Raw genomic sequence first — 16,266 nt, 5'->3', positions numbered from 1 at the left:
AATAGAGCAGTCAGAGGAGACCACACCAAGTATAAGAGAGCAGTCAGAGCAGAGCACACCTAGTATAAGAGAGCAGAGGAGCACACTTAGTATAAAAGAGCAGCCAGAAGAGAGCACACCTAGTAGAAGAGAGTAGTCAGAGGAGAGCACACCTAGTATAAGATAAGTCAGAGGAGAGCAAACCTAGTATAAGATAGCAGTCAGAGGCGCGCACATCTAGTGTAAGAGAGGAGTCAGAGGAGAGCACACACAGTATAAAAGAGCTGTCAAAGGAGAGCACACCTAGTATAAGAGAGCAGTCAGAGGAGAGCACACCTAGTATAAGAGAGCAGTTAGAGGAGAGCACACCTAGTATAAGAGAGCAGTCAGAGGAGAGCACACCTAATGTCAGAGAGCAGTCAGAGGAGAGCACACCTAGTATAATAGAGCAGTCAGAGGAGAGCACGCCCAGTGAGCGGTCAAATGAGAGCACACCTAGTATTAGATAGCAGTCAGAGGAGAGCACAGCACACCCAGTATAAGAGGGCAGTCAGAGGAGAGCACACCTAGTAGAAGAGAGCACACCTAGTGTAAGAGAGCAGTCAGATGAGAGCACACCTAGAATAAGAGAGCAGTCAGATGAGAGCACACCTAGTATAAGAGAGCAGTCAGATGAGAGCACACCTAGTATAAGAGAGCAGTCAGAGGAGAGCACACCTAGTGTCAGAGAGCATTCAGAGGAGACCACACCTAGTGTAAGAGAGGAGTCAGAGGAGAGCACACACAGTATAAAAGAGCTGTCAAAGGAGAGCACACCTAGTTTGAGAGTGGTCAGAGAACACACCCAGTATAAAAGAGTGATCAAAGGAGAGCACACTTAGTATTAGATAGCAGTCAGAGGAGAGCACAGCACACCCAGAATAAGAGTGCAGTCAGGGAAGAGCACACCTAGTATAAGAGAGCAGTCAGAGGAGAGCACACCTAGTGTAAGAGAGCAGTCAGAGGAGAGCACACCTAGTATAAGAGCAGTCAGAGGAGAGCACACCTAGTATAAGAGCAGTCAGAGGAGACCACACCTAGTGTAAGAGAGCGGTCAGAGCAGAGCACACCTAGTATAAGAGGGCAGTCAGAGGAGAGCACACCTAGTAGAAGAGAGCACACCTAGTGTAAGAGAGCAGTCAGATGAGAGCACACCTAGAATAAGAGAGCAGTCAGATGAGAGCACACCTAGTATAAGAGAGCAGTCAGATGAGAGCACACCTAGTATAAGAGAGCAGTCAGAGGAGAGCACACCTAGTGTCAGAGAGCATTCAGAGGAGACCACACCTAGTGTAAGAGAGGAGTCAGAGGAGAGCACACACAGTATAAAAGAGCTGTCAAAGGAGAGCACACCTAGTTTGAGAGTGGTCAGAGAACACACCCAGTATAAAAGAGTGATCAAAGGAGAGCACACTTAGTATTAGATAGCAGTCAGAGGAGAGCACAGCACACCCAGAATAAGAGTGCAGTCAGGGAAGAGCACACCTAGTATAAGAGAGCAGTCAGAGGAGAGCACACCTAGTGTAAGAGAGCAGTCAGAGGAGAACACACCTAGTATAAGAGCAGTCAGAGGAGACCACACCTAGTATAAGAGGGCAGTCAGAGGAGAGCACGCCTAGCATAAGAGAGCAGAGGAGCACACTTAGTATAAAAGAGGAGCCAGAAGAGAGCACACCTAGTAGAAGAGCAGTCAGAGGAGAGCACACCTAGTTGAAGAGAGCAGTCAGAGGAGAGCACATCTAGTATAAGATAAAAGTCACAGGAGAGCACACCTAGTAGAAGAGAGCAGTCAGAAGAGAGCACACCTAGTATAAGAGAGCAGTCAGAAGAGAGCACACCTAGTATAAGAGAGCAGTCAGAAGAGAGCACACCTAGTATAAGAGAGCAGTCAGAAGAGAGCACACTTAGTATAAGAGCAGTCAGAGGAGAGCACATCTAGTATAAGATAAAAGTCAGTGGAGAGCACACCTAGTAGAAGAGCAGTCAGAGGAGAGAACACCTAGTATAAGAGAGCATTCAGAAGAGAGCACACCTAGTAGAAGAGCAGTCAGAGGAGAGAACACCTAGCATAAGAGAGCAGAGGAGCACACTTAGTATAAAAGAGCAGCCAGAAGAGAGCACACCTAGTAGAAGAGCAGTCAGAGGAGAGCACACCTAGTTGAAGAGAGCAGTCAGAGGAGAGCACATCTAGTATAAGATAAAAGTCGGAGGAGAGCACACCTAGTAGAAGAGCAGTCAGAGGAGAGAACACCTAGTATAAGAGAGCAGTCAGAAGAGAGCACACCTAGTATAAGAGAGCAGTCAGAAGAGAGCACACCTAGTATAAGAGAGCAGTCAGAAGAGAGCACACCTAGTATAAGAAAGCAGTCAGAAGAGAGCACACCTAGTATAAGAGAGCAGTCAGAAGAGAGCACACCTAGTATAAGAGCAGTCAGTGGAGAGCACACCTAGTAGAAGAGCAGTCAGAGGAGAGAACACCTAGTATAAGAGAGCAGTCAGAAGAGAGCACATCTAGTATAAGAGAGCAGTCAGAGGAGATCACACCTAGTGTAAGAGAGCAGTCAGAAGAGAGCACACCTAGTATAAGAGAGCAGTCAGAGGAGATCACACCTAGTAGAAGAGCAGTCAGAGGAGAGAACACCTAGTATAAGAGAGCAGTCAGAAGAGAGCACACCTAGTAGAAGAGCAGTCAGAGGAGAGAACACCTAGTATAAGAGAGCAGTCAGAAGAGAGCACACCTTGTAGAAGAGCAGTCAGAGGAGATCACACCTAATATAACAGCGGTCAGAGGAGCGCACGCCTAGTATAAGAGAGCAGTCAGAGGAGAGCACACCTTGTAGAAGAGCAGTCAGAGGAGATCACACCTAATATAACAGAGGTCAGAGGAGAGCACGCCTAGTATAAGAGAGCAATTAGAGGAGAGCACACCTGAATGGTGAGGGTGGTAGTAGGTATTACTGACCTCTAATTTTATATGACGAGTAGAGGTGAGTGAGCGTGCTCGGATAAGGTGTTACTGGAGCACGCTTGTGTCCTAATCGAGTATTTTCGGCGTGCTCGAGTCTGTATGTTTTGAGCTGTTTGACAGTCGCAACACATGCAGCTATTGCCTAACAGACTTTCTAACAGCAGAGAGACATGCAGCTGCAGTGACTCGAGCATTTTTTTAAGCACACCTTAAATGCTCAATCAGGACACGAGCATTCTCCAATAACACCTTATCCGAGCACGCTCGCTCATCACTAATAATGAGTTCTTCTCCTCCAGATACAACAAATTGTTGACAACTACAAGGCCTCCAACCTGAGCATTTCCCGCTGCGCCCAGGTGATAAGCGAGACGCTGCTGCTCCACATTGACGGGAAGCACGTCTTCCGAGACCTGGAGTTTCAGGAGATGCAGGAGGAACACCGGAGGATTATTCATGGCCGCCTGCAGAGCCTTCACGAGGACATCTACAGCCTTATGAGGGCCACCTACGAGGTCTTCAGAGCAGACGGCCATGAGGTACGGGCGTGTGCCACCTGTAGATGCGCGCTTCCTGTGCCCGGTATACCATGGTGATGTGTTTGTCGCCCGGCAGGTCCAGCAGCACTGGGTGAACTACACTGAGAAGATGGATCGTCTGATCGAAGAGGCCTTCAGGCTGAACATCAAGTGGTCTCTGCAGGAGCTGTCGAAAGCCATCAATGGCGATGCCAAAACTACGCAGAGCCCCCTCTTCCGTGTCATGGTCGTACTACAGAATGACGTGCCTGGGTCCACGGCAGAGGTAAAGCCCCCATCTGGGGGTTGTAGTTTCATAGCTCCTGAGGAGTCCCAGGTTGGGGGTATTATCTCACTGTCCCCTCCTCGCTGTTGCAGGTAGAGTTCTCTCCCACCCTGCTGCAGCTTGCCAACATCATCAGCAGCGTCAGCTCGGAGATCTTCACCACGGTGTCCAGGTTCAGGAGACTACCAGACATACTGACCAAGAGGATGTCCCAGCGGGACCCCATACACTCCGTCCTGGGTAATGGCGCTCGCTGACAAGGTCTCGTTCACTCCTGTTTGGGCAGACACTGCGCTCATGTTCCCTATTCTTTAACGTTGTGGTAAGATAGTTGTGAGGGGTCCCGTCCCACAATTTGGGATGATCCAGAGTGTAGGACCCCAGAGGTACCCCAGACCCTGACTCCGGACCCTGACCTGTGTCCGCACCTTTGTCTCCTAGAACGGGATGAGGAGATCAAGAAGATCCAGGCTCAGATCAGCGCAGGCATGGCCGCCAACGCTTCTCTCCTCCAGGCTTACCTGAAGACCTGGGACTCCTTCCGAATGATTTGGGAGCCCCAGAAGGACACGTTGATACGTCGGTACCAGAAACTTAACCCCATGGTGTCTGCATTTGATGCCGACATTGCCCGGTGAGAGTAGTTGTCCTCCTCCTGTTCCACAGCGTGTTCCTCAGCTGACTCGGGATCTTTCTCTCTCTTGGGTACCGTCCCCTCGTCTGCAGATACACCGAGCTGGCGAACAACGTGCAGAAGCAGGAGACGGTGCAAAACATCCAGTTTGTGCTGCTGGACTGCTCCCAGCTGAAGTTCGCCCTGGTGCAGCACTGCAACGAGTGGCAGAACAAGTTCACCGGCCTCCTCAGGCACATGGCCACCGAGAAGCTGATGGAGCTGCACGCCTACCTGAGCAACAATGGGGAAAGGTCAGCTCTCCTCCAACAATGCAGTGTGAAAGCAGAATTCTCATTGCAGCTCTGGATGGGACTAGAGAAATCATGATGTATCTAGGTCATCTCATAAGATCCAGTCACATCCAGAGCTGCACTTACAGTTCTGCTCATCTAGCTTCCATCCTCACCTAATTAAGACTCCAGTTAGCGTGAAAGCTGCAAGCTGATAGCAGCCTCCCACAATGCAATGCACCAGCACCTGCTCCTGACACCAGAGCCAGCAGAATTGTAAATGCAGCTCTGGATACGACTAGAGAAGTTATGTGCCTATTTTTTTCTGTGACACGCTTCTGTTACAGTGTGCCAGTGCAGCGGATGTCTGAGATGGTGGCTGGCTCCTTTGTACCCCTAATTTGCTGTTCTCCTTTCTCCCGCCAGGGTGGTGAAGCCCCCGCAGACGCTGGAGGAGCTGTCCCAGAGCCTCGCCCTATACGACACCCTTCAGGGCGAGCTCTCCAGGACCGAGGGGCAGATCCTGCCCATCCACGACCAGTTTGAAATCCTTAAGAAATACGAGGTGGTGGTGGAGGAATCTGTGAGTATCTGTCAGCCACACGTGCAACCTTAAAGGGACACTGTCACCTGAATTTGGAGGGAACAATCTTCAGCCATGGAGGCGGGGTTTTCGGGTTTTTGATTCACCCTTTCCTTACCCGCTGGCTGCATGCTGGCTGCAATATTGGATTGAAGTTCATTCTCTGTCCTTCATAGTACATGCCTGGGCAAGGCAAGATTGCCTTGTGCAGGCGTGTACTACGGAGGACAAAGAATGAACTTCAATCCAATATTGCAGCCAGCATGCAGCCAGCGGGTAAGGAAAGGGTGAATCAAACACCCAAAAACCCCGCCTCCATGGCTGAAGATTGTTCCCTCCAAATTCAGGTGACAGTGTCCCTTTAAAGGGGCGTTCTAGGCACTGCGGCTCATAGATGACCTGGATAAGCAGCAGAGATCAGAGCTGGCTCCAGTCACTGCCATTACAGGCAGGTCCCACCAGCCAGCAGGTAAAAGCATGTCATGGGGCGGGAAGGGTTTAAAGGCGTAGTCACGTTTAGAAAACTCCCTTTTCATACACCCTATTAGAGCATGAATAGTGGGGTCCTCTCCAGAGTCCTCATCGTTGCCTCAAGGAGCAGCTCTCGCTCTGGAGGACCTTCCTATCCTGCATTACACAGAGCTCATGTAATGCCTAATTTCCCCTCTGGAGGCACCGCAGGGAAGTCAAACACTTGCTGCCAGGTGGCCCAGGGGATGACAGCTGGTCACTGGGGGTCCCAGTGGGGGGACACCATCTACTTGCCAATGGAAATGTCCTAAACTAAAAAACCCTTAAAGGGGCTTTCCACTTCCAGATACAGTAAGTGGACCCTAAACGCTCTGCTATACCTAGCATAATAAACTCGTTCTTCACGGTGTCCAGCACCAGTTATTCGACACTGCTCCAGTCCCTGTAACGCTCTTTACCGCTGCAGCCAGTCACTGATTTCAACGGCTGTGCAGTGACGTCAGCTCTGCAGCCAAATCACTGAGACCTGAGCAGTGGTGATGAGCCCATGCCCGAATCGGTGCTGGACCCCACAGGACGTGTACCTGCTCTATTTAGAGCGTTTGGGATCTACTTTCTTGACAGTGGAAAACCCCTTTAATCTACACCCAGAGCTGCGCTCACAGTTCTGCTGGTTACTAAGTGGATATCCTGTGCTCACATACACGGCCCTGAATGGGACATGTATTACAGCTCCCTGTGTGAGCACTACATCACCCACAATGAGCCCGCAGGAGGAAGCTCTAGTGGAAGCCAGCAAAATGGTGAATGCAGCTCTGGAGTGTCTATGGTCAGTGCATGTTGTAGTAAACGCTTCCGGTTCGCGCAGGTGCTGCAGACATTGGACTCCCTGAACAAGGCATGGCTGTCCTTCCAGCAGAGCCTCATAGATGGTGAGGCCATGCTGAAGAAGTCCAAAGAGAAGTTCAAGACCGGCCTCATCCACACAGCCGACGAGTTCAAGAAGAAGTCCCGGTCCCTCCTGGAGGAGTTTGCTGACGGAGGTGAGGAGCGCTCCCACCCTGATCTCATCTCATAGAAGTAGAACCCCCATCATCTCCTGTCCTCCCAGGTCCATTCTCCAGTTCTGTGGGCTGTGATCCGGCGCTGGAGCTGATCTCCACCTTCCGGAACATGATGGACGCCCTGAAGGAAGAGGAGAGCAGCCTGCGCACCGGACTCGGCATGTTCAAGATCGAGCAGCCCAGCTCCAAAGACATCCAAGCCCTGGAGAAGGTGGGTCGGGGGCGAGGAGCTCCCAGCGTTCTGTCCTGTCCCACCACAGTCCTCACGGCCACCTTCTTACAGGACCTGGACGCGTTGCAGCTGGTGTGGGAAGCCACTAAAGAGTGGGAACAGAACTGGGGCGAGTGGAAGAGTGGCCGCTTCCTCACCCTGCAAACCGAGGTGATGGAGAACACGGCGCAGGGTCTGTACAGGAGGCTCGTCAAGCTCAGCCGAGAGCTGAAGGTGAGGGTGATACGGGGTGGTTTCTCGGGCTAGGTGTATGACATTGTAAGCTGAAGGTGACGGTCCTCCTGGGTGATCTCTCGGGCCGAGTGTATGACATTATAAGCTGAAGGTGAGGGTCCTCCGGCGTGGTCTCTCAGGCTGGGTGTATGACATTGTAAGCTGAGAGTCCTCCGGGGTGGTCTCTCAGGCTGGGTGTATGACATTGTAAGCTGAGAGTCCTCCGGGGTGGTCTCTCAGGCTGGGTGTATGACATTGTAAGCTGAAGGTGAGGGTCCTTCGGGGTGGTCTCTCAGACTCGGCGTATGACATTGTAAGCTGAAGGTGAGGGTCCTCTGGGGTGGTCTCTTGGGCCAGGTGTATGACATTGTAAGTTGAAGGTGATGGTCCTCCCGGGTAGTCTCTCAGTCCGGGTGTATGACATTGTAAGCTTATGGTGAGGGTCCTCTGGGGTGGTTTCTTGAGCCGGGTGCATGACATTCTAAGCTGAAGGTGAGGGTCTTCCAGGGTGGTCTCTCTGGCCGGGTGTATGACAGTGTAAGTTGAAGGTGATGGTCCTCCGGGTGGTCTCTCGGGCTGGGTGCATGACATTGTAAGCTGAAAGTGAGGGTCCTCCCGGGTGGTCTCTCAGTCCGGGTGTATGACATTGTAAGCTGATGGTGAGGGTCCTCCGGGGTGGTCTCTCAGGCCGGGTGCATGACATTATAAGCTGAAGGTGAGGGTCGTCTGGGGTGGTCTCTCGGGCTGGGTGCATGACATTGTAAGCTGAAGGTGAGGGTCCTCCTGGGTGGTTTATTGAGCCGGGTGTATGACATTGTAAGCTGAAGGTGAGGGTCCTCCAGGGTGGTCTCTCAGTCTGGGTGTATGACATTGTAAGCTGAAGGTGAGGGTCCTCCGGGGTGGTCTCTCAGGCCAGGTGTATGACATTGTAAGCTGAAGGTGAGGGTCCTCTGGGGTGGTCTCGGGCTGGGTGCATGACATTGTAAGCTGAAGGTGAGGGTCCTCTGGGGTGGTTTATTGAGCCGGGTGTATGACATTGTAAGCTGAAGGTGAGGGTCCTCTGGGGTGGTCTCTCGGGCCGGGTGTATGACATTGTAAGCTGAAGGTGATTGTCCTCCAGGGTGGTCTCTCGGGCTGGGTGCATGACATTGTAAGCTGAAGGTGAGGGTCCTCCAAGGTGGTCTCTCAGGCCTGGTGCATGACATTGTAAGCTGAAGGTGAGGGTCCTCTGGGGTGGTCTCTCGGGCCGGGTGTATGACATTGTAAGCTGAAGGTGAGGGTCCTCCGGGGTGGTCTCTCAGGCCTGGTGCATGACATTGTAAGCTGAAGGTGAGGGTCCTCTGGGGTGGTCTCTCGGGCCGGGTGTATGACATTGTAAGCTGAAGGTGAGGGTCCTCCGGGGTGGTCTCTCAGGCCTGGTGCATGACATTGTAAGCTGAAGGTGAGGGTCCTCTGGGGTGGTCTCTCGGGCCTGGTGCATGACATTGTAAGCTGAAGGTGAGGGTCCTCCGGGGTGGTCTCTCGGGCCGGGTGTATGACATTGTAAGCTGAAGGTGAGGGTCCTCCGGGGTGTTCTCTCAGGCCTGGTGCATGACATTGTAAGCTGAAGGTGAGGGTCCTCTGGGGTGGTCTCTCGGGCCGGGTGTATGACATTGTAAGCTGAAGGTGAGGGTCCTCCGGGGTGGTCTCTCAGGCCTGGTGCATGACATTGTAAGCTGAAGGTGAGGGTCCTCTGGGGTGGTCTCTCGGGCCGGGTGTATGACATTGTAAGCTGAAGGTGAGGGTCCTCCGGGGTGGTCTCTCGGGCCTGGTGCATGACATTGTAAGCTGAAGGTGAGGGTCCTCTGGGGTGGTCTCTCGGGCCTGGTGCATGACATTGTAAGCTGAAGGTGAGGGTCCTCTGGGGTGGTCTCTCGGGCCTGGTGCATGACATTGTAAGCTGAAGGTGAGGGTCCTCCGGGGTGGTCTCTCGGGCCGGGTGTATGACATTGTAAGCTGAAGGTGAGGGTCCTCCGGGGTGGTCTCTCGGGCCTGGTGCATGACATTGTAAGCTGAAGGTGAGGGTCCTCTGGGGTGGTCTCTCGGGCCTGGTGCATGACATTGTAAGCTGAAGGTGAGGGTCCTCTGGGGTGGTCTCTCGGGCCTGGTGCATGACATTGTAAGCTGAAGGTGAGGGTCCTCCGGGGTGGTCTCTCGGGCCGTGTGTATGACATTGTAAGCTGAAGGTGATAATCCGACAGGGTGTTCTCTCAGGCCAGGTGTATGACATTGTAAGCTGAAGGTGAGGGTCCTCTGGGGTGGTCTCTCGGGCTGGGTGCATGACATTGTAAGCTGAAGGTGAGGGTTTTCTGGGGTGGTCTCTTGAGCCGGTTGCATGACATTGTAAGCTGAAGGTGAGGGTCCTCTGGGGTGATCTCTCGGGCCGGGTGTATGACATTGTAAGCTGAAGGTGAGGGTCCTCCAGGGTGGTCTCTTGAGCCGGGTGCATGACATTGTAAGCTGAAGGTGAGAGTCCTCCAGGGTGGTCTCTCGGGCTGGGTGCATGACATTGTAAGCTGAAGGTGAGGGTCCTCCAGGGTGGTCTCTCGGGCTGGGTGCATGACATTGTAAGCTGAAGGTGATAATCCTACAGGGTGGTCTCTCAGGCCAGGTGTATGACATTGTAAGCTGAAGGTGAGGTCCTCCAGGGTGGTCTCTTGAGCTGGGTGCATGACATTGTAAGCTGAAGGTGAGGTCCTCCAGGGTGGTCTCTTGAGCCGGGTGCATGACATTGTAAGCTGAAGGTGAGAGTCCTCCAGGGTGGTCTCTCGGGTCGGGTGTATGACATTGTAAGCTGAAGATGAGGGTCCTCCAGGGTGGTCTCTCGGGACGGGTGTATGACATTGTAAGCTGAAGGTGAGGGTCCTCTGGGGTGGTCTCTCGGGCTGGGTGCATGACATTGTAAGCTGAAGGTGAGGGTTTTCTGGGGTGGTCTCTTGAGCCGGTTGCATGACATTGTAAGCTGAAGGTGAGGGTTCTCTGGGGTGATCTCTCGGGCCGGGTGTATGACATTGTAAGCTGAAGGTGAGGGTCCTCTGGGGTAGTCTCTCGGGCTGGGTGCATGACATTGTAAGCTGAAGGTGATAATCCTACAGGGTGGTCTCTCAGGCCAGGTGTAGGACATTGTAAGCTGAAGGTGAGGTCCTCCAGGGTGGTCTCTTGAGCCGGGTGCATGACATTGTAAGCTGAAGGTGAGAGTCCTCCAGGGTGGTCTCTCGGGCTGGGTGCATGACATTGTAAGCTGAAGGTGAGGGTCCTCCAGGGTGGTCTCTCGGGCTGGGTGCATGACATTGTAAGCTGAAGGTGATAATCCTACAGGGTGGTCTCTCAGGCCAGGTGTATGACATTGTAAGCTGAAGGTGAGGTCCTCCAGGGTGGTCTCTTGAGCTGGGTGCATGACATTGTAAGCTGAAGGTGAGGTCCTCCAGGGTGGTCTCTTGAGCCGGGTGCATGACATTGTAAGCTGAAGGTGAGAGTCCTCCAGGGTGGTCTCTCGGGTCGGGTGTATGACATTGTAAGCTGAAGATGAGGGTCCTCCAGGGTGGTCTCTCGGGACGGGTGTATGACATTGTAAGCTGAAGGTGAGGGTTTTCTGGGGTGGTCTCTTGAGTCGGTTGCATGACATTGTAAGCTAAAGGTGAGGGTCCTACAGGGTGGTCTCTCGGGCCGGGTGTATGACATTGTAGGACACAGCAGAAATAGGGGGGTCCCTATGTTATTGTGAAGAACACAGAGACATACAGTGTTTAGTGTGTACGTCGTCCCACAGTCCCCTGGGATAACACGGACCCCCAAATATAACATGTTTATAAGTAGGATTGCTTGCGAGCCCGGGGGCTTCTCCAAACCAGGAGGCCATATCCATGGTAAGCTCCTCTGCCATCAGATGCCGGGAGCCGCAGTAATGAGCCGGGTCCGGTGCTGCCGCTCAGGGGATGTGTCCATATTGTAGTACCAGACACCGGCCCTGGGGGTGCTGTTTAGAAATTTTAAGAAACAAAATAGGGCATTTAGCTCATACAACTGCTCCTGAGGATTAGTGCTGGGGGACATAATCCCACTGTCTGCACAGGATAAGAACTGGGACGTGGTGGAGACGGCGAGGAATCGCATCGACCAGTTCAAGAGAACCCTGCCGCTCATCGTGGACCTGAGGAACCCGGCCTTACGGGAGAGGTATCACTATCAGTACCAAGCTGTGCCTGACACTACTGTTATAGTTACTATGAATACTACTCCCACTATTCTCCGCACCGCTCCGCGTGTGCCAGTACTGCTAACACTAACACTCCTACGCTCACTACTGTCCCTCCTCTCGTTCCTCTCCAGCTCTGCAGCACGGCCCGGCTGGAGGTGTCCGCGGCCACCTCTCTATCAGGTGCGGCCCCTCTGCCATTCCCGCTTTCAGGATCTCTGCCTCCTGTCAATGAATAGACACAATGCTATTTGTAGCCAGAGGTTGATGATGTTTCAATCCTATAAAGTGATGACAAATCCTTGGAATATGCCAGTAGTTTATGATCAAGGGGGTCAGACCTCTGGGACTCTCACAAATTGCAGGAATGAAGGGACCACAGTGCTCACATGGTGCCATGGCCCCTTTTAAGTTTTCCTTGCACGGCCGCTCCAACGGCCTCTTACATGGGGCAGATGACTGGTGAAATAAGGGGGAGGCAGCGCCAAACCAGTGCTGCGACCACTCCATTCTCAGGATCAGTGACGTCTTGTGTGTGTATATGTATGTATATATAGTATGTGTGGGTGTATATGTATGTACTGTGTATATAGTTTGTGTGTGTATATGTATGTACTGTATATATAGTTGGTGTGTGTATATGTATGTACTGTATATATAGTTTGTGTGTGTATATATATGTACTGTATATATAGTTTGTGTGTGTATATGTATGTACTGTATATATAGTTTGTGTGTGTATATGTATGTACTGTATATATAGTTTGTGTGTGTGTATGTATGTACTGTATATATAGTTTGTGTGTGTATATATATGTACTGTATATATAGTTTGTGTGTGTATATGTATGTACTGTATATATAGTTTGTGTGTGTATATGTATGTACTGTATATATAGTTTGTGTGTGTGTATGTATGTACTGTATATATAGTTTGTGTGTGTATATATATGTACTGTATATATAGTTTGTGTGTGTATATGTATGTACTGTATATATAGTTTGTGTGTGTATATGTATGTACTGTATATATAGTATGTGTGTGTGTATGTATGTACTGTATATATAGTTTGTGTGTGTATGTACAGTATATACAGTATACAGTATGTGTGTGTATGTATGTATATATAGTATGTGTGTGTATATGTATGTACTGTATATATAGTGTGTGTGTATATGTACAGTACAGACCAAAAGTTTGGACACACCTTCTCATTCAAAGATTTTTCTGTATTTTCATGACTATGAAAACTGTACATTCACACTGAAGGCATCAAAACTATGAATTAACACATGTGGAATTATATACTTAACACAAAAGTGTGAAACAACTGAAAATATGTCTTATATTCTAGGTTCTTCAAAGTAGCCACCTTTTGCTTTGATGACTGCTTTGCACACTCTTGGCATTCTCTTGATGAGCTTCAAGAGGTAGTCACCGGTATTGGTCTTCCAACAATCTTGAAGGAGTTCCCAGAGATGCTTAAAGTAATGACGGCCACTCGTTTTTCTTTCTTTTTCTTTACTTAGCTGCTTTTTTCTTGCCATAATACAAATTCTAACAGTCTATTTAGTAGGACTATCAGCTGTGTAAGGGCTATTTGACCAAGAAGGAGAGTGATTGGGTGCTACGCCAGATGACCTGGCCTCCACAGTCACCAGACCTGAACCCAATCGAGATGGTTTGGGGTGAGCTGGACCGCAGAGTGCATTCAGAAGGGTCAACAAGTGCTAAGCATCTCTGGGAACTCCTTCAAGATTGTTGGAAGACCATTCCCGGTGACTACCTCTTGAAGCTCATCAAGAGAATGCCAAGAGTGTGCAAAGCAGTCATCAAAGCAAAAGGTGGCTACTTTGAAGAACCTAGAATATAAGACATATTTTCAGTTGTTTCACACTTTTTTGTTAAGTATATAATTCCACATGTGTTAATTCATAGTTTTGATGCCTTCAGTGTGAATGTACAATTTTCATAGTCATGAAAATACAGAAAAATCTTTAAATGAGAAGGTGTGTCCAAACTTTTGGTCTGTACTGTATGTGTGTGTGTGTATAGATGTGTGTGTATATTCTGTGTGTGTGTATGTATATACAGTATGTATATATATGTGTATGTATAGATATGTGTGTATAGATATATATGTATAGATGTGTGTGAGTGTATTTGTGTATATGTGTGTTTGTGTATGTTTGGCTCATTTTCCTTTTTTGTAATTTAATGACTATGTGTTTTTCTTTTGCCTAACATACAGAGAAAATGTGTCATCTTTAACTTTAAGCCTTTTTAGAAATAATTTCATCTTCAACTTCCTTAAAGGGGTTGTTCACCACTAGGACCCTCCTTGATCTAAGAGTTTGGAATGATAAAATAATAAAGCTTACACTCACCTCCTGTGCCGGCGCCGTTCCCGTGGTGTGGTCACTCTCGGTCCCCGGGAGTCTCACGCGGTTTTTGTGACACGTGATTCCCGGCGCCCAATCAGCACTGGCCTCACTAGCTCCGCCTTCCTATGAATTGAGCACGAAGAGGAGGTCAGAGGTCAGGCGCGGCCCGGACTCCTCTTCATGTTCAATTGACGCAGAGACAAGGCCAGTGACGCCGGCGCTGATTGGACACTGGGAATCACGTGTCACAGCAACCGCGCGAGGGTCCCGGGGACCGAGAGTGCTGACACCGCGGAAACGGCACCGGCACGGGAGGGGAGTGTAGGCTTTTTTATTTTATCAGAGCCAAACCTTTACATTAGAAGGGGTTGTCCTAGTAGTGGACGTTCCCTGTAACTGTTCACAATAACAGTATTTTTAACCAGCGGTGCCCAAACTTTTACATGCCACTGTATATATGTGTGTATGTACATATGAATACACGCAATGGATGCATAAAGTCTACACACCCCTGTTAAAGTCCCAGCTTTTTCCCGTATAGAACATTTCTGAATATTTTCGGAACTTTTTTCCACCATTAATGTCTCCCATGATCTGCACAAATCGACTAATATCTTTTTGAGGAGGGAAATAAAAATAACAAACTAAAATAATGTGGTTGCACAAATATTCACACTAATATTTTGCTGAAGTCCCCTTTGAGTTTCTGACACACTCAGTGTTTTGGGTCAGGGTCTATCGGCGCCTCACATCTAGAATTGGCGATCTCTGCTCCCTCTTGCAGTAGCTCCACATCTGTCAGATTGCGGGAGGCGTCTCCTGTGTACAGCGCCCTCTTCAGGTCACCCACAGACGTTCACTTTTTATTCAGCTTCTGGTGAAGCCTCTTATTTTGGAGGTCGCTTAGGGTCGTTGTCATGCTGAAAGGTGAAATCCTCCCTCATTAGCAGAGGCCGGAAGGTTTTGATGCCAAATTAACAGATATTTGGAATTGTCCATAATTCCCTCCAGCTTGACTAATGCCCCAGTTCCAACTGCCGAAAAACAGCCCAAAACACAATTCCTGCCTCCATCATGCCTCACTGTGGGGATGGTGATCTTCGGGGGATGTGTAATGTTGTCTTTACATCTTTTAGAATTATGGCCAAAAAGTTCATCCTTGATTGCATCAAACCATAACACGTTCCTCATAAGCTTTTGGCAGACTTCATGTAGGTCTTGGCAAAGCATAGCAGAGCTTGGATGTTTTTTCTTTGTAAGAAAAGGCTTCCATCTTGCCACCCGACCCCACAGGCTGGATATATGAAGAATACGGGCGATTGCTGTCATATATAGGACATAATCAGGACTTGCCACAAATTCCTGGCGGCCTCTTGGCAGCCTCCCGGACCAATTTTATTCTTAACTTTTCATCATTTTTTGAGGGACATCCAGTTCTAGCATTGTCACTGTTGTGCCAAATTTCGGCCCCTTCTTGGTGACCATTTTCAGTGTTCCATGGTATATCCGATGCTTTCAAAATGTTTTTGTACCTTCCTCCTGGCAATTTCAGCAATGGTATCCTTTGCTGTGTTGTCAGCTATTTACAGACCAGAAAATGTCAGGAAAATCCTCCTAGAACATCAAAACTTTCTCTGGGGATATCACTCTGTCTTACTCTCTGACTGTGGTAGCTCCTGCCCTGTCTTCCCAGGCACTGGACGCAGGTGAAGCAGGAGATCCAGAGGCCGTTTGACCAGGGAGCTGATGACTTCACCCTGGAGAGAATTGTGGAGCTCGGCTTAGACCAGTACGTGGAGAAGATCAGTGAGATCTCCATGGCAGCAACCAAAGAGTTATCCATAGAGCAGGTCAGTGTGAGGCATGGGCCTCATCTACTGGGTAAATCGATGGCCTCCATCCCTCGTCTCTCCACCTGAACTACAACTACAACTCCCAGCATGACCTGACGGCCCACAGGTTGGAGATGGTAAGGAAGGGAATATATAAATCTGTTCTCCTGCCCAACAGGCTTTGGAGAACATCTCTAGGACCTGGGAGGAGACCCTGTTGGACATCGTGCCCCACAAAGATAAGGGTCACCACCGGCTGAGGTGAGCCACCTTCTCCTGATCTCCATGTAAACCCTTCCACCCATGGACCACTAATGGATTTATCTGCTTCCACCAGAGGCACAGACGACGTCTTCCAGGCCTTAGAAGACAACCAGGTCGGCTTATCCACCATGAAGGCTTCTCCGTTTGTAAAAGCATTTGAGCAAGAGGTGGACAGGTGGGAGCGATGCCTGTCACATATCCTGGAGGTGATCGAGTGCATCCTCACCGTGCAGCGGCAGTGGCTGTATCTGGAGGTCTGTACCTGCCCCATTCCAAAGGGTAGTCACTCTTA

At 50.0% G+C, this 16,266-nt stretch overlaps 1 protein-coding gene across 1 annotated transcript in view; it reads left to right on the top strand.

Annotated features, from left to right (window-relative positions):
• The window catches only part of DNAH2 (dynein axonemal heavy chain 2), a 108,002-nt gene that overhangs the window by 48,095 nt on the left and 43,641 nt on the right, over nucleotides 1-16,266 (top strand). Inside the window, exons 16-28 of the mRNA XM_069767428.1 lie at nucleotides 3,286-3,525; nucleotides 3,602-3,790; nucleotides 3,883-4,030; nucleotides 4,232-4,424; nucleotides 4,517-4,717; nucleotides 5,123-5,279; nucleotides 6,619-6,793; nucleotides 6,862-7,025; nucleotides 7,098-7,259; nucleotides 11,371-11,474; nucleotides 15,572-15,728; nucleotides 15,889-15,971; nucleotides 16,048-16,228. Coding sequence (XP_069623529.1) covers nucleotides 3,286-3,525; nucleotides 3,602-3,790; nucleotides 3,883-4,030; nucleotides 4,232-4,424; nucleotides 4,517-4,717; nucleotides 5,123-5,279; nucleotides 6,619-6,793; nucleotides 6,862-7,025; nucleotides 7,098-7,259; nucleotides 11,371-11,474; nucleotides 15,572-15,728; nucleotides 15,889-15,971; nucleotides 16,048-16,228 — 2,154 coding nt within the window. The remainder of the gene's footprint in view (nucleotides 1-3,285; nucleotides 3,526-3,601; nucleotides 3,791-3,882; nucleotides 4,031-4,231; nucleotides 4,425-4,516; nucleotides 4,718-5,122; nucleotides 5,280-6,618; nucleotides 6,794-6,861; nucleotides 7,026-7,097; nucleotides 7,260-11,370; nucleotides 11,475-15,571; nucleotides 15,729-15,888; nucleotides 15,972-16,047; nucleotides 16,229-16,266) is intronic.

The sequence above is a fragment of the Ranitomeya imitator genome, chromosome 4, assembly GCF_032444005.1.
Source record: "Ranitomeya imitator isolate aRanImi1 chromosome 4, aRanImi1.pri, whole genome shotgun sequence".
In the NCBI taxonomy this organism is placed as follows: Eukaryota; Metazoa; Chordata; class Amphibia; order Anura; family Dendrobatidae; genus Ranitomeya; species Ranitomeya imitator.
This window is presented reverse-complemented; position numbering and strand designations above follow the sequence as displayed.